General features: G+C 52.0%; 1 protein-coding gene across 1 annotated transcript; it reads right to left on the minus strand.

Annotated features, from left to right (window-relative positions):
- Window positions 1-2,207: 2,207 nt before the first annotated feature.
- Window positions 2,208-19,115, minus strand: LOC132508742 (proline-rich protein 2-like). Its single transcript, XM_060129094.1, has 5 exons — window positions 19,028-19,115; window positions 18,170-18,242; window positions 16,412-17,151; window positions 13,195-13,296; window positions 2,208-2,423 (listed from the first exon to the last, which is right to left on the minus strand). Exons 1-5 carry the CDS (start codon window positions 19,113-19,115, stop codon window positions 2,338-2,340), a joined length of 1,089 nt encoding a protein of 362 aa, XP_059985077.1. The 3' UTR covers window positions 2,208-2,337.
- Window positions 19,116-27,619: the final 8,504 nt, after the last annotated feature.

Consider the following 27,619-nt stretch of genomic DNA (forward strand, 5'->3'; position numbering starts at 1 on the left):
GTGTGCATGGAAACAATTCACAAAATACTCTAAGAATGTTGGCGAGGCATTCTGGGCAGAACTGTGTCCCCTCGAAATTCACATGTTGAAGCCCTAACACCCAGGAACTCAGAATATGGCTATATCCGAAGATGGGCTCTTAAAAGGATGAGTAAGTTAAAAATGAGGCCATTAGGGTGGGCCCTAATGCATTCTGACTGGTGTCCTCTAAGAAGAGATTTGGACACACACAGAGGAAACACCTTGTGAGGACACAGGGAGAAGACGGCTGTCTGCACGCCAAGGAGAGAGGCCTCAGGAGGAACCAATGCTGCCCTTGATCTTGGACTTCCAGACCGCAGGCTGGGAGACAATAAATTTCTGTGGTTTAAGGCACCCCATCAGTGGTACATTGTTATGGCAGCCCAAGCAAACTAATACTAGGGTCAAGTAGAAAAAAAAACAGAAGTAACGACTCTGAAACATCCATTTATTGATAGGGAGCTGCAGAATGATGCCATAGAAATAGGAGAGGCTGGAAATCAGAGCTATTTGTTTCCTGCTCGGCCACCGAGTTACTTGGTGACTCGCGAGTCTTAGGACCTCTCTGCGCCTCAGCTTCCTCGTCTGGGGTCTCGGGGTTGGATTAAAGGCCTCATTCTCTGATTCCAATCCCCCAGTCCTCTATTTTACAGTCATATTGGTGACATCAGGGAACGAGGGGAGAAGGGTTTTGTCTGTCCTGAGAAGTGTGCACAGCCGGCAATTACAAATAAGATGGTTTAGTTTGATCCAATCTCCAGCTGCCTTTATAAGTGGGGTTTTAGAACAAACACCAATCCATTGCCAGGTCTGCACCTCAGAACAGAAGTTCTCTCTCCTTGGTTGTTTCTAAGGCAGGATTCACGACCTTCTCCAGACCCACCTCTCTGGAGAAATGGGGGCAATCTCACATTTTAACCCAAATATCACTTTCCAGCCTGCTCACCTCAATGTGCTGAGCTCATCCACAACCAGAACCAGTTTGGATAAGAAGCCATGGAAGACACGCTGACAGTTGCTGAACGAAATTTTTCATCTTCTCCCAGAAAATGCTGGTGGGCCAAATCCTCTGCAACTAAAACACTGATGGTGCAAAGTCGGGGCCAGCCCCTAGAGCATGTCCATCTCTCTGTGCCGCAGCCAACGTCATTCTGATAAACCAGAATTCCGGTGCAGTGAAAATTACTTGAAAGTGGGTCATTCCTGGGGATTGGAAGGCTTTCTTCTCTGTAGAGATCTTGGTTTCACTCAGGGATCAGGTGCAAAATACTTAAGCACCCTCGGGGTCGGACCGTGGCCACGCGGCCACGGGGAGGTAGGATGTCAGCCCCGCCTCTGTGAGGGTCAAACCACGTGGCTCCCTGGACAGCTGGTTCAGCTCCTCAGGACAGAAACCCAGTGTGCGCTTTCTGAGCCTTCACAGAGCAATGGAACGTACTCTGTGTGTCTGCGTACTTCGTACACGTGCTTGTGCACCTTGCACGATGCTGCAGCAGGAGGGGGGCATGGAAGGGATGGCTGGCAGGACTTCATAGGCTCTGGTTCTTCACGGACAGATCGGACAGACGTGATAGTTAATTTTATGTGTCCACTTGACTGGACCACAGGGTGCCCAGATACTTGGTCAAACGTTATTCTGGGTGTTTCTATGAGGTTGTTTCTGGATGAGATTCACATTTAAATCAGTGGGCTGAGTAAAGCAGATTGCCCTCCCCAATGTAGGTGGGCCTGATCTGAGCAGTTGAAGGCCTGAACAGAACAAAAGTCTGACCCTTCCCCAAGTAAGAGGGAACTCCTCTTGCCAGATGGCCTTCCAACTGGGACCTCAGCCTTTTCCTGCCTTTGGACTTGAACTGAAACATCAGCTCTTCCTGGGTCTCCAGACTGGAACCGCACCATCTGTTCTCTTGGGTCCAGATGGCCAACTGCAGCTCTCAGAACTGGTCGGCCTCCGTAATCACGTGACGCAATTCTTCACAATTATTGTACAATCACTCTTTCTGTATTTATATGCACATCCTGTTGGTTCTGTTTCTCTGGAGGACACTGGCGACTGCACAACCTCTGAGGTTGTTTCTCTCAGAGCTCATCCTGGTAGACAATAGAAACTTCGGACACATTATTCAGGCTCAATTAGATTTTAATTTCTTTTTTTGTTTAAGGAAAAAAAACACACTGCCTCTAACTTAATAGTTAAATAGGTTCATTTTATTTGGCACTCCTTGAATAAAACGATTCTCCTTCACACAGAATGGTTAGTAATTCTATTTTGTTTTTCTGCCTGGAGGCGGCGGGTGAGTGAGCAGTCCTGGTTTCTCAGGCTAGGTTCCGCATCCCCTTGTGGTTTCTGCCTCCCTCGAACAAACTTTTACACTTCTTTCTTCTTTGCTGGAGAGAATTTCCTGTTTGGAAAGAGGAGATTTTCTTGAGAAATTCTAGGTGTCCCTATAAGCCTGCATTGCCTCCCTGCATAGGCTCCCACGGTTCACTCACCCCTGTGAGCCCCAGTGAGGCTGGGGAGTGCGGGGCAGCGCTGATCCCCTCTTTTGTGGTCCTTGACTCAGAACAAATGCCTTCCTAGGGCCGCTTGAGGTGCGGCCCTCCCACAGGTCCGGGTGGGCGGGTATGTGTGCAGACCGTGGGCTCAGCACTCAGCTAACATCACCTCGTTCAATCCCCTGCACCCCAATGAGACGGGTGCTCTGAATACCTCACTTTGAGGACGAAGACGCTGTGCCTTAGGATGTGCCCAAGGTTACCCCAAGGTCACAGAACTCACTGGGGGCCCGATGGAGATTTGAACCCAGCTTGGGGCGCTCTAAATCCTGCACTCTTAACTGTTACCCAGCCCCACCAGCTGGGAGTCAGAACAGCACCTTAGTGAGTCCTTCTCAGTTTCCCCAGAGGAGCCAGGGGACTGGAAGGACACGGGAGAGGTGGGCATCCAGTGGGGGAAGGAGGCCGGCCGGGGAGTTCTGAGTTTAAGGTGCTGGGCGTCACCCTGGTCGGGCTCAGAGGATGTTAAAGATGTAAGACAGGGCTTCCCTGGTGGCGCAGTGGTTGAGAATCTGCCTGCCAATGCAGGGGACATGGGTTCGAGCCCTGGTCTGGGAGGATCCCACATGCCGTGGAGCAACTAGGCCTGCGAGCCACAACTACTGAGCCTGCGCATCTGGAGCCTGTGCTCCGCAACAAGAGAGGCCGCGATAGTGAGAGGCCCGCGCGCCGCCATGAAGAGTGGCCCCCGCTTGCCATAACTAGAGAAAGCCCTCTCACAGAAACGAAGACCCAACACAGCAAAAATAAATAAATTAATTAATAAACTCCTACCCCTGCCCAAAAATAAAAAAAAGACGCAGGACAGAGCCCCAGGTGACCCGGGCGTGTTTGCATGGAGGGAAGTGGGGCGCGTGGGCTGAGGGGAGACGTTCAGTGAGCCAGGAAGGGAAAGAGCCGGCAGGGAGGTGGGGGGCGCCCCAGACGAGCTCTGGCCCCAAAGTCCAAGGTGGGGAGGCCCCACTTCGGAGCAGCTGGGCCTGTGCCTGGCGACACCTTGAACCCCTGGGAGGTCCCAGCGCCGAGCCTGGAACCCCGTTCCTAGGGGCGTTGAACCGAGGACAGGATGGAGGCCCTGCTGTCTGAGGATGATGGGGGCCTGGGGGAGCAGCCGATGGGAAGCGTCAGGACCCAGAGGCTCCCACAGGCTGGGCCGCTGAGGCCCCCTGAGCCTCCCCAAGGCCCTGGGACGAGAGCTCGGCGAGGGCGGGGCCCTGGGTCGGGCTTGGAGGTGGTAAATGCCGGGAACTGAGACAGTGCCTGGCGTGAGGCAGGTGCTCGGGGCTCGTCAGGTGAGGCCGGTTGCGGGTGACAGGTGCGCTGGAGGAGTGGCCTGGAGCCTTCACGCGGCTGCCAAGTCTACCTAGGAGAGGCCGGGGGGACAGGAGGCCAGCCTAGGGGAGAGGCTCATAGGAAGGCTCCGGTGACAAGTGTGGGCCCAGGGCAGGAGGCACGGGGGAATGCGGGGACCGACTTCAGCGGTGAGGGGGTCGTAGCTGGAGAGGCCTGGGGGGTGGGGAAGCGGGGTCCCAGGCGGGGTGGGGGGCGCCTGCAGAGGAGGGCGCATCCGACAGGCCGCGCGGGGCCTCCCTGGGCCCGGTCACGGGGGCAGGAGACCACCGCACGTGGCTGTGTCGTGGGGCCCCGCATCCCAGTTCTTCCTGGGAAAGAGGCACGGCCTCGCTCGGCTCAGCGGGAAGGGAGGCGATGCCCGCAGGTGGCCCAGGACTCCTGCAACGCGCACGTGGTGGGCCAGGAGACCCCTGCACGCCCACGCTGGTGCCCCCGGGACGGCGCCGCCTGCTCCTCCAGAGCTGCTCTCAGGGCACGCGGGGCCCTCGAGTGGACGCCTTATGTCCCTTCTCACCAGGGAAGAGAATCCCAGCACAAGGACTCGTCCTCCACACTTATCCATCGCCGGGTGGCCCCCAGTTCCCTTTACCTAAAGCCTTCTGAAGACTTGCAGTGATTTTTTCCAGAGCTGCTAGGCTTTTAATCTGATAAAGTATTTCTTGGTCCTCTTCTGTAGGAAAAATTAAGCACAATGATCAAGATCAAGAATTATACACAGGGCTTCCCTTGTGGCGCAGTGGTTGAGAGTCCGCCTGCCGATGCAGGGGAACGCGGGTTCGTGCCCTGGTCCGGGAAGATCCCACGTGCCGCGGAGCGGCTGGGCCCGTGAGCCATGGCCGCTGAGCCTGCGCGTCCGGAGCCTGTGCTCCGCAACGGGAGAGGCCACAGCAGTGAGAGGCCCGCGTACCGCAAAAAAACCAAAAAGCTGACTTGGGCTGTGGGAGGAAGTAGGAGGTGGTCAAGCAGTAACTGCAGGTAAAAGGTCCCCAGGGGAGGTGACACTATGTAGCTCAGGCTCCATTCTGTTGGCACTTTCTCATGGCTGGAAGGTCTGCATTTCATGAAACTTTAAAAAAGCCCAAGTGGGAATTAGGTATCCTCTTGGTGCTCTAAGTCCTGTGTAAGGTCTGTGTCATCTCTCCCGACGATCACAACCGAAACCTCCGCAGAGTTCACATAGGAACGACCTGAGGCTTTGGAGAAGAGAGCAGGTGTGGAAACATTACCCATGACGGGATGAATTTCATGTGTCTGTGTTTGTTTCTCTCCTGGCTTTGCCCCAAGGCTCAGCCTCAGTGGTGGTGAGATGCTGTGTCATGAGAACCAAAACTCAGATAGAAATCCATCATCCTGGCCGTAGGAAACAGGCTAGGAGTCCCTGGGAGCAGAGAGTGCCTGAGGGAATTCAGGAGGGGAGAACGCAGGAAAAGTGGATTTCCTAATTCTATGTACGGAACCCCGCAAGTCCCAGCCTCATCCTCGAACTTGTATATACACAAGACACTCAAACCACCAGAGCAAACACTTTGAGAAGTGAAAGATTTGTGGGACTTCCCTGGTGATCCAATGGTTAAGACTCCGAGCTTCCACTGCAGGGAGCACGGGTTCAATCCCTGGTTGGGGAACTAAGACCCCGCATGCTATGGGGCCAAAAAAATAAAAAAGTGACAGATTGAACCACCACCCACGCACGGCAAGACAAAATGTACCATGTGAACCTAATCAGGTGGAATGATGGCTAAAATAAAAACATCAATGGTTCTCCAGAGGATTAAATCAAAACAACATAATATTAACAATGTCTAGGTTTGATACCCGACATATAGGGACCAGGAAAATATCACCTTGCTGTCACAAACAGCACATTGTTAGGATGGGAACAGTGTTCTTGGTAGCTTTCTGTAACCTCAAAGTAAGAAAAAGTTCCGAAGCATGCTCATTCTACACTGTGAAGTTGTTCCATTACCTGAGTTTCCTGTCTGAACCTGCTATTTTTACTCTCCCCCGTGGTGCACTGCCTCCTTACATGTTTCGTATGTGAATTATAAGCTCATCTCTGGCGGTGCTTTTGGCTGAGGAAATCACGTGTAGCTTGGTTGAGGCTGTTTCTTCAAAGTAGTTTTGCATTTGTTTCTACCAAGTGTCTCAGCAGTGTCAATGCCAGGGCTCTAAAGCTATGTTTCCCAGCTTGACCAGAACATGCTGAAAGGACCAATTCAAACCATAACCCCCCCACACAAGCCTGTGTTTATAAACTTTCAGGCAACATCAAAAGACAATTGACCAACTGGGAGAAAATGTTTGCAACGTACATCACAGACAGAGACCAATATCCCTCATGTATAAAGAATTCTTAAAAATGAAGGTATAGAAGAATGAGAAAAAGATGTCAACGGATAATTCACAAAAATATATAAAAATGACCCATGAACATGAGATGTTCCCACTCATTTATACTTAGAGAAATGTGAATTTAAACAACTCCGAAGTACCATTGCTCACCTGTCAGGTTGGCAGAGATGGAAATGTCTGATGATTTACTCTGCAGCCCAGGCTGTGGGGAAATAGGTTCTCGCATATGTTGCTGGTGGGGACACAAACCGGCACAGCCTCCTGTGGGCTGTTTGGTGGTTCAGACACAACCACACACGCACTACACTCATCTTTTGACTCAGCAATCCACTGTAGCTATCTATCCTGAAGATACCATTCCAACAAAATGAAAACACACACGCTTCAGTTATCCATCTCGACACTGTTTGCAAAATATTGGAAATAAGCTGAAAGCCCGTGCACAGCGGGATGGTTGAATAAACTGTATTAACGTCCACACAGCGGGGAGCTATGCAACTGTAAAAAAAAGTCATGAGGACGCTTTCTACAAACTAACACGGAGCGCTTTACAGTATATATTGTTAGGTTAAAATAAGGAAAGTACAAAATATCTACAGTGTGCTACCTTTCATGTAAGAAAGGAGAGGTTATGAGAAAACATACATGATCATAGCTCAATAAAGTGGCTTAAAAAACACTGGATAAGAAGATATATACTATGATGGTATTATGCTAAGTGAAGTAAGTCAGACTGAGAAAAACAAGTACTTTATGATGTCATTTATATGTCGAATCTAAAAAACAAAACAAACAAACAGAATGAAAACAGAATGAAATATAACAGAATGAAAATAGACTCCTAGATACAGAGGACAAATGGGGGGTTGCCATAGGAGAGGGGTGTGGAGGATGGCAAAATAGGGGATTAAGGGGCACAAACCCCTCGTTATAAAATAAATAAGCCACAGGGCTGTAATATGCAGCATAAGGGATATGGTCAATAATACTGTAATAACTGTTTAGGGACAGATGGTTAATGGACTTGTCCTGATGATTGTTTCATAATGTACTCAAATGTCAAATCACTATGTAGTACACTTGAAACTAACATAATATTGCGTGTCAACTGTATTTCAATTAAAAAAGAAAACATACAATATAAAACAGTAAACAGAATAACCTTGTACCCAAAAAGGAGCATTTTCATGCACCTGCTCATTTGTGTCCAAGACAATACAGGAAGGACAAGCCAGGAAGGAGTGAGGCTGCTTAACTACAGGAGGCAGGAGGGGACGGGTGGAAAGCAGGGGGCGGGGTGGAGTGAGACTTCCCAGTGTCCTACGCTTTCTGTTAGAACCAGGGTCACGTTTCACACACTCCAGAATAAATAAGTGAGATCAACCATGATGGAGAGGGACCCAAAATGGAATACAAACCCCAGATGGAACATTATAGGTAAATAAGAGAACCGCATGGAAGGGGATGGGAAGAAAGGAACCAGTAAGGAACTTTGGAAAGCAGTACATGACGGTATACTGTAAGGCTGGGAACAAAAGTCTGTACACAGCTCTTGTCTGATAGGAAATTTGTTTTTCACAGGCGTGGGTATACGCTAGGAAGTCAGCAACTATTTCCTGTGATTCTAGGACTGAGCAAGGGGGTCAGCTCTTGTGACGTCTGAGAGCCAGGTTTCTGGCTCAGTTAAAAGGAGAGGATGAAGCTCAGAATTGCCCGGTGGTACAGGCCTGGGGTCAGCGGGCTCATCTGAACAGATGGATGTGGAATAGATGGATCTGTACGCACAGAAATCTTCCTGGCTCTGTCCATTGGAAGGGCCTGGAAACGATGACACGCCAGGAGCAGTGAACACTCCCAGCCCCAGATCTTGACTTCTAACTACCATTCTCCAATACAAGAGACCAAGGCTCTTTGGAGACATGGCTGGTCCCAGGGCTGGGCCAGGGAAAGTGAGGGAGGGGCCTGGAGTTTCTTGTGTTGCCAGAAAGCTAGAAAGTACTCAGAAGCGATGGCAGCATGCCAAGCCCCCAAGAACCAAATCTGAGAGTCCAAGAGACTAAATATTAGTGGTTTGTTACCCACTATCAGTATCAACTATCAGTAAGTTCACACTGATGTAAACACATAATGGAATAAACAAGTAAATAAAGGGAGGAGAAAAAACAGTTCTTCCTTACAATAGAATCCTAACCAATAAATGTAGAAGGAGAGATGACAACAGAAAATCACCTTTTGGCAAATACTACAGTAATAATTTTTGCAGGTAAGAAGCAAAGGATGCTAAATAGGTGAAAATAGGATGAGAAATAAGATATTTTCACAGTCTGAAAGTATCTCGCCGCAAGATACAAATTATTTACAAACGCAAAAAATATTAATTTCATTATGGAGGAACCTGGTATTCGCCACCTTAAACAAGTGATGAAGTGAACATCCCTGGTAATGAGATATGTCTGCATCACATCTTTAACATTCTTGACCAAAAACTCTCTGAGTCTCTCTCTTCAGAGAGACTCAAATTGAAAGAGATTCTACGAAAGAACTAGCCAGTTCCCTTCAAGGTCGTGAAGGGCAAAGATAGACTAGGGAACTTCCCAGATTGGAGGAGGCTAAAGGGACATGAGAGGTAAATGCAATGTGGAATCCTGGATGGATCCTGGAGCAGTAAAAAAAAAAAAAAAAAAAAAAAATTAGTAAGATAATTGGCAAAATTCGAATCAGGTCTATAGGTTATTCGATAGTATCACATTGATGGTAATGTCCTGGTTTTCGTGATTGTATTTGAGTTGCTTAAGATGTTCACAGCAGGGGAATGCCATGTAAAGGGAGCACAGGAAGCTCTTCGTGCACATTTGCAGGTTTTTTATGTCTAAAATGATTTCACAATGGACACTGTTTTAAATGCTCACATTGTCCTTGTTTTACCCACGCTATTGTTCCCCAGACACGCTGCCGCGCGCGCGTGTCTGTACACTCGGGATTACGGGCGCGCACACAGCAGCAGCCCACTTCCATTTATAAATAGCTGGAGACAATCTGCCTATCGCCGAGAGCACTCTGCAAATAAATACCTCTGTTCAGATGCACCATCATAATCTCTGCTGAGGGTGACAGCCCTCCATCCTGCTCAGCAATTTCCTGCTGCTTCCGCTCCAGCCAGGGGGCTCTTCCATGAGCCTCGGAGACCTCACCTGCACCCAAGGGTCACCCACACCTCCTGCCCAGTGTCACCGCGCCCTTCTTGGAGCTCTCCAACCAGGCTTCTACTGTGACCAAACTAAAATGCTAATAAGGCTTTTATCTCCTCTTGCAAACCTCCAACTACCTCTTTGCACCATCTCCTGTCCTGCCTGGGGGTCAGTTCCCTGTCTACCTATACCCGCTACGGATACAGGGTAATCCCTCACTGAGCAGTGCCTCCTCTTCTCCACCTGAAAAATTCAGGATACAGCTGAATAATTTTATTCTCTAGCTGGGAGAGGCGCTGTCTACTTTCACCACACCCAAGCTCTTGCTAATGTAGGAGACCTTCACTAGCTGAATCGCGCTTAAAATAGTCTAAACGATGAAGATGAAAATGCCGCCACGAACACAGTGTCCGGGCAACCTTGGTGCTTCATCTGATCTGCCCTCCACCAATGCAGGACTTTGCTCTCGTGACACCTTTCCTCACGTCCTGCAGCTTTGGGCAGGGGGGCAGGACATGGCTTACAAAGAGGAGGGGCAGTGGCTAAGGGACGGGTCTGCCTGCGTGACGGGGAATCACCAGCGCTGCCTGTGTGCTTCTAAATCCATCAGCTGCACCTTGCAAGTGGCCGCTACATGCACGCGCTGTTTGCTTGCTCCAAGAAAGCCCTCATGCCGTGGACACGGGTCCTTCGAGGAGCACAAGCTACAAGCCTTTCCAAAGACCAAGGGATGGACCCCTTCGCCATCCCGTCCAAGCAAAAGCATTTCCAATGTGCAAGGAGGGGCAGGCTGTTGACCCCGAGGTGCCTGACTTGCGGTCCCCTGGCCCGAGCATTCTTTTAGGAGCCAGAACAACAAAGGTCTAGGTACCCAGCCTTGTAACACGAGGAGGCTGTTCAAAGCCAGTGTCTCAGAACCAGACGCGCCATGGCAGCTCTGCCGGTGACATCACTCACTGGAACGTGGCAGAGGGACACGGCGTGGCAGGAGGGGGACGCTGGGTCTGGCCCCCTTCCCTTTGTCGTACGTGGCTGTCTGTCTCACGTACACGTCGCGGCTGGCCCGGGCTTGTGCCAGTGAGCAGTCCCTGACTCTCACAGGACAGTGGCCATTTGTCAGGAAGCTTGTGGACCCAACAGATCAGTGGGCCACCAGCTGCCGCTGCTCACAGGGAAACACCTGAAGGGCAGCTTCAGGGTCTTTGCGCAGCAAGCACAGTGAGCAGCCCTGAAGTCGCCGCTCAGAGCTGCTGCGGGGATGGATGGCTGCCCCCCGTGGTGCCCTGGGCCCTGGTTCCATCGGGGGTCACATGCCAGGACAGAGTGGAGCGGCTTCTTCACAGTGTCGGCCCAGGGCCCTGCCCTCTGCCCCCACGTTCCCTCCTAGGCCAGCCTTTGCCTGCCCTGCTCCAAACTCATAACTTATCTCCACCTTCTCTCGGTCACGCTTGGCGGTTAGGAGCAAAACAATTCCATTAACAGATCCGCTGGCGGTAAAGCCTGGCAGCCGCCTCAGGGTCTGGATGAATCTACTGTGGTCCCAGCAGCTCAGGGAGCTGCACGGGGGGGGGGGGGGCCCAGGCCCTCAGGTCGGTCTCAGGATTGAGGGGCGACCAGGGACGAACACAGCGGGGGTGTGGTCCCCTCTGCAGCCGTCCGCGCCGCGCGACGGGTTTGGGAAGTTCATGGTCGCTCTGAGGACCCTGGCGGGCCTGCGCTTCCTCTGATGCAGGCTCTCCCCCTCACTCCTGACCCCGACTCAACCCCTCCCTCGACTTGATCTCAGCCTGTCCCGGGACGTTAGGTCCGTCCTCACTTCCTCCCACTTCTTCAATGAATTCGATGCGTGTGATGCAGAGACGCTGTGTCCCCAGGCCAGTCCAGCTCGCGGCCGGACCTGACTCACCCTGTAACCTCTCCCAGTGTGGGCCCACCACCAAAGACATCCAGCTGTATTTAATTTATACCCATCGGGCTCTTTGCAGAAGTAACGGAGCGGGACGCACCCAGAGGTGTGAGGAATATTAGCTGGAACTGGAACCCTATTCCTGCCCAATCTTCCAAACACCAGAGGCTGGCTCACTGGAGAGACTGAGGAACAGACTGAAACGCAGGCTCCCGGGCCCTGCCGACGGAGAAGCTCGGGGGGGCTCGGGAATGAGAAGCTGAGCCAGCTCCCCTCCCCCGTGACCTGGTCTCGCCTCCATGGCCCAGCTCGGGACCCAGCCGGGAGCCCCAGGAGCTGTGCTGTGCCCCCTTTCCTGTGCTTGGTCTTCAGGGCAAAGGGAAGCTCTGTTATCCCGCAGGATGCTGGCCCTGCAGCCTCAGAGCCTTGGCTCCCTGGTCTTTATTCCAGCAAGTTCATTGGTTGGGGAGACGCTTTTCCCATTCCTTGGGGGCACCCCTGGGGGACACTGTGGGCTCTCCCTGTCCCGCCCACTCCAGGGAGGAGCAATGACCGGAGTAAAGGTCTGGGGAGGAACGGGCAGAACCGCAGCACCCTCCTCGGCTGGGGCGTCCACCTGCTTGCGGGACAGTATGTCTGTCCAGTGGTCCTGGGTCAGACCCACAGGCAGGAGGTGGAGGCTTGGGTCCCTGAGCCCCGACAGAGGCGGGAAATCTGCCCGACCCGGGGGAAGGAAGCTCGCTCTCTAATCATGTGTTCATCCCCAGTGAGGGAGGCGTCTCTGCCTGCATCCTCCTGTCTTCCCACCTCGTCGGAGCTCGGGGCCGGGGGGACCTGCCCGGCTGCATTTACCATTAAAGAAGAGTTCATTTTCTTTCCTGGCAGAGAATTGATCTTCATGTTGCATCGTCTTAGTGTCAGTCCGATAATTAATTTTAATACGGGCGTCTTTGATGAACAGCATGGGAAAAAAATGAGGGAAAACATAAATGTACACTCCCGCGAAAGTTTTCATCCATACTGTACTTTAAAACATTAGCTCGGGATGCTAACACAGTTTTCAACTTCTACTGAAAACGTGCTCTGGCCACCTAGTATGTAAACAGTCAGGCTTCATCTGACCTCCTTGAACCCAGCTGTTTAGCAGATGTTCCATGAGGTATTGGAACTTCCATCTGGATGTAAAATTTCAAGAAAATGCTGAACGTCCCTGCTGCTGAATGTGTTTTCACGCGCTGCGTGTAGATTTCTGCCATGCTGCTCTCTCCTGAGCGAGGGTCAAATGCTCCGTCTTGGGTCTCAGGGTGCTATTTGACTTATCTGTATGCATTTGGACCACATGAAGCTGCACTTTGGGAAAGCACATTGTTTTGTTCACTACTAGCTCTGGGGCCTCGGGCCAGTCCTCTTCCAGACCTTACTTTTATCCCCTGTCGGATGGGGTCGTAGTCACTGCCCTGCTCTCAGAGGTTTAGGTGAGCATCAAATGTGCTGGGTGGTCGAAAGCTCCTATTTCCGTATGCCCCGGGTTCCCGCAGTGGCTAAACCCCACCTGCATCCCAAGCACGAGGCCCTTCTTGCACGTGCACCCAGAGACCAGCCGGGATAAAGGGACTTGTCTCTGCCTGTCTAGGTGTGACCTCCCCAGTCTAGGGGAGATTACAGCAGATGTTTGGGACGACTGTTTCATCCACATTTCCATCTGCTTTTGCCCCAGAAGTAGCTGGCCTCAAAGAATGCGACCATGATGGGATTGTGCATATGTACCACAGACCTCTAGGAACACATGTAATTAGGCTTTAAGAAATGTGTACTTGCTTTTTTTCTTTGTCGGAGTCTTTGTCGATGTTGGTGGGAGGCTTTGTGTTTGAAGAAATGATGATTTATTTGGCTCCAACATCTCTCGGACCAGAATTTCATCTTGGAAAAAGCACACAAGGACAGTTAAACCAGCAATGCAAGACCCTACCTACATGCTTCTGCTCTACGCAGACCTAAGGCAGGCGGCGAATGCTGGACTGGACCAGGGACTCAAGGAGCTCCGTGGAGATGGACCTGGTTTCTAAAGAACCTTGTCTTGGGGGGGAGACCACCGCCTCCCTAAATAAGTTCTGAAAACCTGAGATCATCCAGGTACCCTGGACAAGAAACATGCCGCCGGAGATACGATGCTGGAAACCCGGCCCGGGCGTCGTAATTCTCCTTCCTGCCCCTGCTGCCGTCTGTCCCCTCTCTGAGACTCCTCCCTCTAGCCGTCCCCCGGCAGGCAGGCACGAGCATCTTTCCTGATTTCTACCTGATGCGGCAGGGTTTCCTTCCTGTACATCCTCTGACCTCTGCCAGGGAGCTTCTAACATAGGCGTCCTGGACTGTGTATCGGGCAGCCCTGGACCACACTCTGGTTCTGCTCTCACTGGCTGTGCTCTTACACATGTTTCTCTTGAACCTTGGGTTTTCACGTCTGTAAAATGGGGTCTGTGCTTATCTCATCGGGACTTTTACGAGGTTCAAATGAAGCAGGGCATGTAGGGAGCACTTAACATGGACTGGGATGGGGTTGAGGCTAAATGAATACACGGCAGCGCTGAGCCCCAGCTGCGAGCCCGGTGGTCATGTGACCGGCCATCCACGTTCTGGGTTTGTATTGACTCGAGCCCTGATTTTCCTGGTTCAGCATGAGAGTCCCCAGTCCTGGGAGCCCCTCAGTCCCAGCGAAGTTGAAGCTGTCAGCTGGTGCCCCGGTTCCAGCTCACGTGGAGACACACGGAAAGGGGAGAAGCCCGCAAGCACCACAGGAAGCAGAGACTTCGCCCCACACATGGGGCCAGGCTCTCCCAGTTCTGTGGCTCCCTCCCCAGAGAGCCTGAGCCTGGCCAGGGCCTGGCTGTGTGCACCCAGGGGCGCTCTGAGACCCCTGCAGCCGGGGTGGGGGGTACAGGATGTGCGGAGCGTCTGGACCTGCAGCCCTGCTTCTTTCCGACGACCTGGTGGCGGCCCTGATGTCTGGAGCTGTGGACGCCCCCCGGGACCCCGGGGCACAAGCTGGAGGGCCGGCCAGGGCGACCTCAGGGGCGCGGCCTCCTGGTGGGGCTGCTGGGGACACAGGACAGGACCCCGCGGGGCGGGGTTCCCCACCCCCCATCCCCCCACCCCCGGGCTCTGCTCGAGCGGCCGCTGCAGCTGCTCCGCAGTACCTCCCCCACCTCGAGCCGGCCTCGGCCCCTTTGCTGGGAGCTACTGTGCAGAAGGACCACCGCTAAGTCCCGAAGACGTCATGGCGTCAGGCTAGACCGGGGGTCACGGGGAAGAGTGGACACTCAAGGGAACCACAAGCATTTACTGAGCACCTAATGTGTACCAGACACGGTCCAGGTGCTGGAGGGTCAGGAACGGCCCAGCCCTGGTCCCTGGTCTCTGTCGCGAGGCATCCAGCCGTGTGTGAGGGCAGGACGAGGTGTGCACAGACCTCCGGCTGTCACAGGGCCCCTACCCGGGGCTGGCGCGGCGGCCAGGCAGGGGACAGGGCTCGGCCGACCAGCGCAGAGAAGCGAGGCCTCCTGCGGTCAGTGTGACGCGCAGGACGCTGGGGTGGCCTCCGGGGACACCGCGCCATGACCCACAGACATCCTGAGAGGTCCCCGGAGAGGGTGGTGACAGCCCAGCTGCAGCACGACACACTCCCTGCCGGCGGGCAGGGACAACCTCGGGTGAGAGGGGCCGAAGTCGCCCTCAGGGCTGGGGGCTGGGGACGCCCCAAAGGTGGGCAAACCAAGACCAAAAGCTGCCGGAAACTTCCACACCTCTGTAAGTTGTGCGTATAATCGTAGCTGGAAGAACCCTCAGGTAGACATGAGCCGACCAGGTGTGCAAGGTGAGAAAGCTCTGTGGTTTTAAACCTTGTCCTTTTCTACTTAAAATTTTCCTTTTTGAGAAATGAGATATTGAACGTGCAATCGGACGATGACCTACATAACATAGAAAACACTCTGGCCGCTGCGTGAGCGCCCTGCAGGGCAGCCAGCTGGCCACCCAGACATCGCAGGAAGCTGACGCTGGAGGCCAAACACCCGCCCGCAGGGATCGGCGCCCCCCTGAGGGCCGGCCGGGCCTCATCAGTGACTGATGGCTTCCCGTGCTCCTCCCTGCTTCCAACTCAGGATGCGAGAGAGTCAGACGTGCTCCCCTAACCCATCACACGGACCCGCTTCTGGTCAGCACCTCCCCCAGGACACCCCTGAGCTGTCCCCCCAGCACCTCCCCCAGGACACCCCTGAGCTGTCCCCCCAGCACATCCCCCAGGACACCCCTGAGCTGTCCACCCAGCACATCCCCCAGGACACCCCTGAACCCCCTTTCCCACCATGAGCTCTCCCCGCCCCATCTGCCTGAGTCTCTGCCACACGCCAGTGACGGTGGCTGGCGCTGCGCAGCGAGCTCTGAATCAGCACCTCTGCTGTTCTCATGTGGGTCCCCTTGGCTTATTCCCAGACACAAGGATTTCTCACTTCCAAGGCTCTCCACTTTCTGCCTGGGATGTGAGGGCAGGGCAGGGGCTGCAGTTCCCCTGCAGGGTTAGCTTGCTGAGCCCAGAAAGTCATCAGAAATCCCGGTGACTCCATTGTTTCTGACCTTTTCCCAAAGGTTGTCTGGGGCTCTGGGTGGTGGGTCGCCCGGACGGAGCGGGTGCTGGTGTCGGACTCTAATTCTCCGCTACAGTAACTGTCAGACCCGCCGGGCAAGTGTGAGTCCTCTTCCCAGCCACTCCCTGACCTGGTGGAGCCGGATTCTCCCCGAGAGCTCAGCTGACCACCGTCCGGCCCCAGAGCTGCGCGTCCTAACCAGCAGCATCCTGAAGCGGGTCTCACTCCGCCGCAGCTCAGGCCTGCGCGGGCCGTGGGAACGTGATCCCAGCCTCAAACCAAGTCACCTGGCTCCACCTTGCGCGGCTGCCCCAGCTTATCTGGGACACACCCACCGACGGTCACCCACACCCTTCAGGCATGGACCAGATGTGTGATAAGAGGAGCCTCCTTACCAAATCCTGTATCCACATCGTCATCCAGATTTCTTAAATTTGCTGGCTGTTCAGTGCCTGAAACTGGGGGGAAAAAAACCAATAGTTTAACAACGTTCCCTGAATTTGCACCGACTTGTCCGTCGGCCGACTGGCTTTTGCGGGGCCGACCACCTGCTCGAGGGGGAGGGGCCCTGCACGGGGCTCCTGGGACTCGGGGCCCGCCGGGAGGGAGGGGTGAGGACGGGTGGCGCGCCGGGCGCTGGAGGTGACACCCGCGCTCCCGGGCCGCGCTCACTGGCGCCGCCCCTCGCGGGGGGAAGGAGCGCCGGGCGGGTGAAGAGGGACCAGCACGTCCTTCCGTAAAAAGCCCACGCGGCTCCCGTATGACCGGCGGGCTGAGGATGTGACGTGCGGAAGGGACACCGTCACGGCCACCTGCCCTGTGCCTCTCTGGACGGGGGGGCAGAGGCACTGGCCCCGCCGGCTCCTCTTCCGTAAGCGAGCGATTCCGGGCGGTCCGAGTTCCCTGGGGGAGCTGACCGCGGGCAGCCAGTCCTCCGTGGGGCCCCCGGGCTCCTGGCCGCCGGCTTCCCCGGCCTGGCCGACCTGAAGCAGCCTCGCGGGCCGGGCAGTGGGCGGGGACTCTGAGTGCCGGCCCCCCGGCAGCCCCGCCCAGGGCTCCTCCCCCTCTTCTTAGGGCTGGGTGTCCGGCTCCAGGTCCTCCATTCAAGGTCAGGGTCAGCCCCTTCCTCCAGCCCCTGCGGAGAGCAGAGAGCAGGCAGCCGCCCCCAGGGGCCGGCCGGGCAGGGCCCCCGTCCCCTCGGGGCGCACAGAGCGTTCAGGTGGCGCCTGCAGGCGCTCAAGTTCCAGCACTAAAGCAGTGACGACGCTGATTTTCCAAGTTTTAATGATGGGCAATCTGCATACCGATCGGCTCATCTGCGCGCCCGCGGCTTCGAACAACACAGGAAACCGGCATAAAGAGGGCCGTGCTGTGATGACAATGGCTTCCCAGTGTGCTGACCTCCGTAAACGCAGCAAACAAAAGTACAGTCCTCTTTGGCTGCGACACTAACGAGTCATTACGAACGGGCACAGCTGCTCGTGCAAGCACTTTGTTAAAAATATTCTTCTCGTTTTGTGTCTGTCCCCAATTATAGCGGAGCCATTGTACCAGCCAGCCAGCGAGCGCGAGCAGAAGAATCTTTACGTTCTGCGGTCTCGGCCGGTTTGCGGAGCGCACTGTCAAGGGTAGCCGCCTCGCCGAATCGTGCCTGTTGACGCCTCCTCCCCTGACATTCTCAGTTTCCCACCCGCCCTGTGCCCGCGTTAGGAGAACAGAGCTGGGAAGCCCTTGACGGTCACCTGCGGACGTCTCTGTCTGCGCGAGGAGACGGACCGACTTGGGGCTGCGTCAGGAGCGCTTGGGTCAAGCCTGTGCGGGAGCAGCTCCCGCGGGCACCGGGGGCCCGACAGTCGTGAAAGGAACGGGCAGCCGGGGGAACCTAGCGGTGTGGGGTGACCGCACGTCCCCACCTGTCACAGACCCTTCGACACCCCAGCACCCAGAGGATGCCGTCCTTGGTCGACGCCTCAAAACTCAAAGTTTCTTGCAGGAAAGCAGCTGGAAGCAGTAGCTTCTTCGTGACGAGGTCAGGCAGGGTGACCTCCAGACCCAGGCTGGGCTGGCCCGCCCCCCTGGTAACTCTGGGCCCGGCCTGGGCCACGTCCTGCTCTCAGGGGAGCCGCATGGGCCCTGTGCTGACTCGCTAGGGCCTGCTCGTCTGGCCTGGGAGCTGGGCCGGGGGTCTGTCGGGACCCCTGTCCTCGAGCTCGCCCTTGGTGACCTCTGAGGGGGGCAGGAAGGGGAGGGGGGAGCAGGGGACCCGGGTTGCAGCCTCCTGCCAGGAAGAGGGGGTCGGGGGGCCCCGCCCCTGTCTGCACCTGCGGCCTCCTCGGCCAGCGAGTCACATCCCAGCAAGGGGGGGCGCGGCCACTGTCCCCTTCCTCAACTCAGAGGTCAGGACACAGCAGCCGGAGCCAGGTGGGGCCTGCTTGGGTGGGGTTCGAACCAGCCGCCTGTAAAGGACATTCTGAGACCTGGGGGGAGGCCTGAGTGTGGGCCAGTACTAGCCCTGCACGGGAGTTTCGTTAATTTCGTTAGTGTTTCAATGACACTGTAGGTATGTAAGAGAAAAATGCCTTTATCTTAGCAAGAAGGCGTTTGCATAAAATCATAAGACATCTTGGACGATGCTAAAATGCTCCAGTAACAACTAAAGTGTGTGTGTGTTTGTGTGTGTGTGTGTGTGTGTAAAACAAGATGGCAAAACGTATACGATTGAAACCGGGTGATGGAGTTTCCACGATTCTCCCACTTTTGGGTGAGCTAGAAATTTTCCATAATTAAAAGTTAAAATATATAATGTATGCTACTCTCCCATGGAGTATTGGATCTGAAAAAAAGCTTCAAATATAGAACAACACTTCAACTTGCTCCATTCCCCCAGCAATAAACGGTAAATCTGGGGAGGCATGAAGGGGAGGGACCCCAGGAGAAGGCCATGGCCCGCCTGACTCAGCCCGGGGAGGCACCCGTTTTCTCCCACTCACAGCAACGCCCCATGACTGTACCCGTGGTCATGTTTATCGGCTGGAACTCAGCTCCCTGCCCGCAGCAAAGCAGCAGGACGAAGACGGCCACTCCTGTATTAGCCGCCATGTTCCTCCAGCTGCGGAAGGAGGACGCTATCCTGAGGTCCCCTCAGATTCTCCCGCGTGGTCTCCAGGACACTGTGGAATGTCCAGGGTGTGTGACATCACGGCAGGAAGCGAGCCTGGTCCTGCCCTGGCTGTATGGGGTGACAGAGAGTTGTGCTCAGGGTCTGTAACTGGGAAGGAGATGGGAGGCTGGCTGGGGCCTTGATCTAGTGGAGATCGCCTCTACTCACACCTGTTTCCTGTTCTGGTTCCTTCTTCAATCCTGGAGATCATTTGGCTATTTCCACAGCTCACCTAGAAGCTTGTTAGAAATGCAGAGCCTGGGACCCAGCTCAGATCTCCTGAATCAGAATCTGCGTCTTCACCAGAGCCCTGGAAGATGCATGTGCACAGTGAAATTCTGACTACAGGCCATCTTTTTAAGATGCTACTATGGCTCTTGGGGGTGAGGAAAAAGGTTTCTTCCACCCCCTTAGGTCTGAAAGTTAAACTGGGTCTGAAAGTTAAACTGACAAAGACAGCATACACATTTATTCAATATATTTTACATGAAATGGAAACCTTCGTAAGGAAATGAAGGTCTGAAGAAACAGTTGGACCTGAGTGTTTTCATGCTGTGTTTGATGAAGAATGGAGAGTCGTGGAGGAATGTGGAAGGTCAAGGGGTGGGAGGTTAAGTGTCATGAACAGGGAGACTCAGCAAGGCCTGTTCGCTGGGATTCTTCTTGGGATCCATTTGTCTTCAGAGATGAGGATACTCCTTTCTTCTGGGTATGGGGTGGGCCCTGTTTCAGGGAGGGAGGGTAGAGAGGAGCTCAGAAAAAAAAAGCTTCTGTCTTTTCCTCAAATTCCTCAGCTTAAGCTATGCAAAACGCCATGGTGCCGTGTTTTAGAGTAGCATTTCCCGAGCCCCATCATTCTCCCATCTGGAACTTTCCCAAGAAGACTCATAGTCCAGAATGGATTGTCCCCTGCACGATGACCCAGTCTCTCAGCCCTGCACACGTCTGTGGAAACAAAACAAACCGAGAAAGGCTAACGGTTAGAATAAGCTTTAAATTCGCGTCCAGAGGACAGTCACTGGAGAAGATTCTAGATGTCGGGCTCAAAGCATCTTCAGATGGCGGGAAGGCAGGCAGCCCTGACAGATTTTCCTGGTCTGCAGTGTGAATGTCTCTGATGATGTCATCAGATACTCTGGCGAACTTGAACTGAGTGGCCCCCAGAGAAACAGGCATGGAGGTTGTCCACACGTGAGCTGCTGTGGTGAATTCTCTGAAGTTTTTATCAAATTGTCCAGCTTCAGCTGGCGGAGCTTTAGGAAAAGGGCCGTTTTTATTTTAGTGATTCAAGTTTGAGGGATGGGAAAAAATTGGAAGCATTAGTTTGGAAAGTTGTAGCCAGATATCGCAGGAAATGAGAGGAATTTGGGATCCAGTCCAGTTTTTATTTTTTCCAGCTCTGTCGAGATATAACTGACATATAATGTTGTATAAGTTTAAGGTGTACAGCATGGTGATTTTATATATGTGTTTAGTCCAGTTTACAGGTAGGTAACAAAACCTTAAAGACAGTAAAGTAATAGAAGTTAATACCCACAGGGGTGTGCTATAGTTTTCCACTGAAACATAATTTTTCTTTCTATAATCACCCCCGTGTCTATCAAAGAAAATCAAAGTAAGACTAATTTGTTTGCAAGGTAAGACTAGTCTCATTAAAATTGGCCTGATTACTTGCAGAAATACAGCAAGAAGAGGGATTTTGAGTTTACCTCCCTGGGACTTTTCACAAGGGATCTCCGATTGGGCTGTTAAAAGTCTCTTGAGGCTAGCAAGCGAAGCCAAGGGTCACCATCCAGTTTTGCCTGCAATATCTATAATTTGGGTGAATCCTTTCTTCTAGATGTCCTCCAAACCTTCTGAGTTTCCTGGGCCTGCGAGGAAGTGACTCACCTGGTAAAGTTGCTGGAAACCCTGTAAGAAACTCACAAGGCTTGTCTTCCAAGGATGTGTATTGGCTCATAAAATGAGCCTCAGTTCCTTAGAGCCGTCCGGCTACATCTGATTGCACGTATCGTTTGCATCAGTCTCAGCTTACTGAAAGTGATGCTGTTGGCTAGAAGTGCCTGGGGCGCTCACCTGAGCCCATATTACCTGTGGCAAGGACCCCACAGATGGTTTCCCGACTGGAACCGATGTTGCAGCTGGACCGGTCCTTGTGGTTCTTATTATGATCGCAAGATGCACTTCAGCAGAATCCATGAAGGAACTTTAAAAAGACAAAGTTTATTGCTCGCAGGTCCTGGTGGGTACATGGCCACACGTGGTCCCCCTAGGACCGCGCAGTGAGGTTGTGGGTAGAAAGGGAGAGAGACTGAGCACATGTGAACCTGGGGCTCTGCCTTTGTTAGGGTCCAAGGGTGGAGTGCTTGGGGTTTCCTGAGTTCACTCTTTCTTGGTGAATTGAAACATAGGAATCAGGACACAGGACGGGAGAAGCAGGTCACTCAAATGGTCAGCTATCCAGGTTACGCGGGACTTTTTAGTAGGGACACTTGATGGGCGGGATGGCCTGGCCCCTTATCTAGTTGTTTAGCTAGTGACTGTGTCATATGGCTGGTAATATGTTTATTTGAGATGAATGTCTTTGAAGTGGATGCCTTGGCAATGAATATCTCAGTGTCATGCGCTTACATTACAATCAAAAAAGCTTAATGTCAGTCACTTACACTACAGTGTACATTCTCAAATACTACATCCAGTCAGTGCTTTGTAATATAACCAGTAATTCCTACTGTGTCCTGTTACAAGAACAGATTCTTTCTTTCTTAATTTAAAAAATATTTTTTGGTCATGCCAGGCAGCAGGTGGGATCTTAGTTCCCCAACCAGGGATGGAACCCACGCCCCCTGCATTGGAAGCTCAGAGTCTTAACCACTGGACCACCAGGGAAGTCCCAGGAGAACACATTCTTGCTGACCTTATGCAAATAACCAGATTGCCATGAAAATAAGAATACCCACGAAGAGTTTCAAATTCTGGAGAGATCAGGTAGAAAGAAAAGATAAATGATTCAACTCTCTTTACAAAGGTATACTTCATCAAATTGCTGTAAGGTATAGATAGCTTAAGATACAAGAGGAAAAGGTTTCCTTAAATCTGGAAAAACAAAACATTAAAGAACCTGCAGTTTCAAACAAAAAAAGCCATAAAAATCATAACCACTGTTCATCGATTCATTTAGTCCCACGTAATTGATTCTTGTTCTGCTTGATCTTGGGTTAGCAGTTTTATGAATCTGTCAGATTCTCCATTAGTTCTGAAGATTTTTACCCAGTCCAATGGTATGATCTTAAAGTTATTTAAGCAAAGGTCCCTAGGAGCCTGTACTCCCAGAGTACCTGTCCTTCCCACAAGTCTAAAGGATGGTGCTTTTTTGTTCAAGATGAAGAACTTTGGCCTGTAGTTGATTGCAAGAGCATTTGGGAAAATATCAGAGTCAAAACTAGCGGCCTGTGAATGACAAAAGGCTTAAAATGACCACAGTTAGAGATGTGATGAGAGTTTGCAATTGACAAGGTAATCTGGTTGTTCCTGCGGAGTACAACATGTTAAGATAACTGGAATGACTGATAACATTATATTAGGACATACCATGGAAAGCAAGGATATTGCCAAATTTCTAGGAACTTCACACAATTTCTGAAACAAACTTTTATCCGTATAAATATAACCGAAGGAAGACTAAGCATCACTTTTTTTTTTTTTGCAGTACGCAGCCCTCTCACTGTTGTGGCCTCTCCCGTTGCGGAGCACAGGCTCCGGACGCGCAGGCTCAGCGGCCATGGCTCACGGGCCCAGCCGCTCCGCGGCATGTGGGATCTTCCCGGACCAGGACTCGAACCCGTGTCCCCTGCATTGGCAGGAGGATTCTTAACCACTGCACCACCAGGGAAGCCCAGCGCTAAGGCTTTTTTGTGTGTGTGTTCTTCTTTCAGTCTGAGCCATAGGGACTAATAGAACATTTGTTTTAGGGCGAGCTGTCACTAAAAAATCTTTTTAAATATAAAAGCTTTTCCAATTCCAAGTATGTCCTCTAGCCATTGATAATTTAAGACCTCCAGAGATACCTGTTCCAAAATGGGACTCAAAACCAGCGAGCCTTCTGATGGCTTAATCCTGGACGCAAGAGGTGTCCTCACAGAGGCTGCAGGAGATGTGGGCCCCATGATCCAGGTCCCTCCCAAAGAGCGACCTTCTTTATTTCAGGACAGGCAGTGAGAATGGTGTTTGTGAAATCGCCTGTCTCTGGTCGGCCACAGAAGTGAGAAGGGCCAGCTAGTCTGTGATGCTGGGCCAGCAGCACTGAGATGGTACTTGCAGGGCTGACAAGGGAAGGAGGGAAGAGGCAACAAGGCAACCAGGGCTGAGAACTGAGTTTAGACGAACACCCCTGAGAGCGGGCACCGTCGGACGGAAAGCGCTGCTGTGCGCCCGGCGTCCCGAGGCCCAGCTGATGGCTCATCTGCTGCAGGGGCAGCCCTGACAGCCTGTGCCCCCCCGCAGGTGGAAAACCAGAGAGAGCGTCCTCTCGCGGGATTCCAGCCGAGCTCTCAATACACTAAACGAGAGGGAAGGAGAAGCTGCTTCTGCTTGTGAATTGCAGCAAAGTCTATCCAAACAGGTGCTGGTGTGGCGAAAACCGTAAACTCGCTGGGCTGTGAGGCTGCTTCCAGGACCTATGTCTGTGTCCTTCCCTATGATTCTCCTTCTTACGACAAACGACACAAAAGACAGAGACTAAGGAAAACGATGGCTCTCCTTGGGAGGGAAAATAGCAATAACAAGGGTGCTGAAACCCGAATTCATAAGACATTACACTCCAAGGACTAATTACCACAGACGTGTTCTCCTTCTGATCCAGATTTGGAAAGGAAAAGACAAAGGGTGGCTCTTGTCACCCACACTCGACCAGACTCTGAGCAGGAATCCGGGATTCTTACTTTGCCAGGTTTTTCAGATGTCCCACGACCTCAGGGACCGCCTACAGAGTGACGGAGAAGTCCCAGCCCATGCCAAAACTGTTGGGGAGGAAAAACGTTTCCTCAACCCTCTTAGGAAATGTCACGAAGGCCTGCAAATTAAACTATCAAAAGACAGACCAACAGGAGGAAAGGTATGCAATTTTTATCAATATTTATGTGCACGGGAGTCCAGAGAAAAGGAGCAATACTCAGGGAAGCAGTTAGCCTTAGGGGCTTAGATACCATTTTAACAAAGGAAAGGGCGTTTGGACATCAGGGGATGATAAATCATGGAGAAGCAACTGGGAGATATTGGTACAGGGCGGAATGAATGGAAGATGAGGGCTGGTTCGTTTGAAGATTTTTTTTGATGTGGACCATTTTTAAAATCTTTATTGAATGTGTTACAATATTGCTGCTTTTTTATATTTTGTTTTTTTGGCTGTGAGGCATGTAGGATCTTAGCTCGCCGACAAGAGATCAAATCCACACCCCCTGCATTGGAAGGCAAAGTCGTAACCACTGGACCACCGGGGAGGTCCCTAGATGGGGGTTTTTATGGTGAAGTCTCCAGTATGTTTCTCTACCTCCCACGATAAGAGTGCTGTCCTCTTCCTGGTATGGGGGAGAGAGTTACCTTCACAGAGGAAGATTTATGCCCTGACTTTAGGGACTTAAGGAGAGGCCGGAGAGCTCTTCCTGCATCTGCGGATTCTTGATCGTCTTCAGCTTAAAATAATCCTTCTCCGTAAGTGGCATGTTCTGCTACCCTTCAACCACTAGACAGTATGTCTGTAGGTCACCAGATTCATCAATTAAAGATAACTCTCAAAGCACATTTGCAGTTGTTTTCACTTATGAAAATGTCCAGTGGGTCCATAATTTGGCAATAGCCATATAATCAATTGTTTTAAAACAGAAGTGATGCTGGCTATTATAATGTAAACTGTTCTCTAAATGAAAGAATTAAAGGACTGCAGTTGGAGAAGTGCACGAGCAGCGGTTAACGTGCTGCTTCTGGCAAAGACGTGTCCCAGCTTACAGCCTTCTTCCGGGTGTGTGTTGCTGTGTTTAATCAGGCGCGTGCATGCGCTCAGGTGCTGGGCTGTCGTCCTATCAGCTGGGACGCTGCCCTGTTAACTGCTGAGCTGTGCACTTTCCACTGTGGTTGTGTCTCTCCGAGCTTCTCTTTCTCCTGCTCTTTCTCTGGTCTCCGCAATCTGTATAATTGTCTTCTTACTTTTGTCCTCAGAAAGCTTTAAACAGAGTTGCTGGGAAAGATGAACTGTGTCAGTCACCAAGTTCTGATGCTTCACGGATTAACTGTAGGGACTGGTTATGTGGATGCTGTAAAGGCAGGAAGGGACCTGGGTCTTGCACGGAGGCCACGTGGGCCGTGGCCAGTGACCTTTACTACCTGGGGAGGGTCCACGGGAGGCGAGTCCGAGCAGACCAGCCCTGTGACTGCCCAGCCCGAGGCTGCTGGTGGTGCCAGGCGCTTGCATTTGGGGACCCCAGCCTTGACCTCAATGGGCCAAAATAGCTCTGCATTCCCAGGACCCCTCTACAGGGAATTCTAAGTGTGGGCGAGAAAGGTGAAATGCCACCTCTGCTGAGGAAGCAGCAGGGAGGATTTGCCTGAGTAAGGGGACCCCTGAGAACACCGCTGTATCCATCCATCCATCCATCCATTCGTTCATCTGTTCATTCATTCATCTTCTTTGTCTCCACATGGGCTGCATTATCTGAGAGGATCGTGTTTCAGTGTTGCTGTTAAGGAAATCAGATTGGTTACATATTTCTAATCACAAGACATCAGAGCCTCTGACCCCTCCCTTTTGTTCTCAGCAGCTAATCAGCTAAGAAGCTCAGCTTTGAAACGAGTGGCATAAAATTGCCAAGCAGTTTAAGGAAGCCAAGACTTGCCCAAGTTAGTGCCAGTGTGTTGGCCAAATTCAGTGTGAGGTTTTCAGATTCTGTTTTGAATCGGTCTCTTCCCGTTAACGAAAAAAAAGGCAATAAAAACTGAACAAATTGTTTTTTTCTGCAAAATGGAATATAATACATAGAACACATTTTGAGGCAGCTTCAAAATAAAGGAAAAAAGAAAGAAAAGCGTTGGAAGAATTAGGCACTAATTAGCACTAGGGGCACAATCACCAGGGTCAGGTATAAACCTTCTAATATCTGGCCAGAAACATTTCCTATGTTAACCCAATTCTTTCTTGTACATCTTTGTGGCTAAATGAGAAAATCATGCATTTAAAAATCACATCACAGTAATGTGATGACCTGGAGCAGAGAGAGGAAGCTGAGACATGGTCACAAATGAATCTTTTTCAAGTTGAAATCAAACACTTAAAACCAATTTTGAATTTTCTAATTTTTTTTTTTTTTTGCGGTGCGCGGGCCTCTCACCGTTGTGGCCTCTCCCGTTGCGGAGCACAGGCTCCGGACGCGCAGGCTCAGCGGTCACGGCTCACGGGCCCAGCCGCTCCGCGGCATGTGGGATCCTCCCGGACCGGGGCACGAATCCGCGTCCCCTGCATCGGCAGGCGGACTCTCAACCACTGCGCCACCAGGGAAGCCCGAATTTTCTAATTTTTTTATCTAGTAGTTCTTGGAGGTAAATAGGCCAAATGATCCCATTTTAATAGACCTTGTCATTAACGTCTGCTCATAAAAGTAGCTTCGTTACATTCGTGGCCTGAAGCGGGAGCGCAGCACTGTTCTGGAGTCTCCAAGTGGTCCAGAGGGTCGATGCAAAGCTGCTTTGCACAAAGCGAGCTGCAAAAATAATTCTGGCCTTTCAGTTTTGATTTCCTTTCTATTGATTTACCCTCGGTACATCTAATTCCAAATCTTATTGATGGCCGAGTCATTCAGCTGAAGTTTTGTAGCGAAGGAACCATTAAGAAAGTGGAGAGGGAAGGTCATACAATTTCCACCTGGATGAGGAGTCGAGGGATAATTTTATTCTGAGATCAAATTCATGCCGAAAGCTTAGCAGAGCGTTGGTCAATGCCATCGTTTAGGTATAAAGAGACTGAAGTTTTAGGCAGGAGAAGAAAGATGCTGAAAGGGTCCAGATTTTGCTGCCCCCAAATATGCCACTTTGGCACAATTATTTCGATTCAAGGCAATTGAGAATCGTCATACACAGGAAAATTTCTCTGCCCTCCCGTTTTCTGCCTAAAAGCAGGGCATAAGTCTCCCTTGATGAAGGTGGCATAACTCCCCGCCCCATCATGGACCAGGACAGAGGGAAGCAGCCCTGTCACCAGAGACAGAGCCACCGTGAGACGAGTCTGCACAAACAGGTCTTGCTGAAGTAACCCCTGTCTTCCGTTAGTTCCCCATATACCTCCTGGTCACTTTTTCACAATTTATCACTCTTTGTTCAAAAGATATAGAAGCTCCCAATTCTAACCACTTCTGTGATTTTTTTAAATTTCCTTTTTGCAAAGCCCTCGTGCATGTTA

Source organism: Lagenorhynchus albirostris, chromosome 18 (genome assembly GCF_949774975.1).
Source record: "Lagenorhynchus albirostris chromosome 18, mLagAlb1.1, whole genome shotgun sequence".
Taxonomy (NCBI): Eukaryota; Metazoa; Chordata; class Mammalia; order Artiodactyla; family Delphinidae; genus Lagenorhynchus; species Lagenorhynchus albirostris.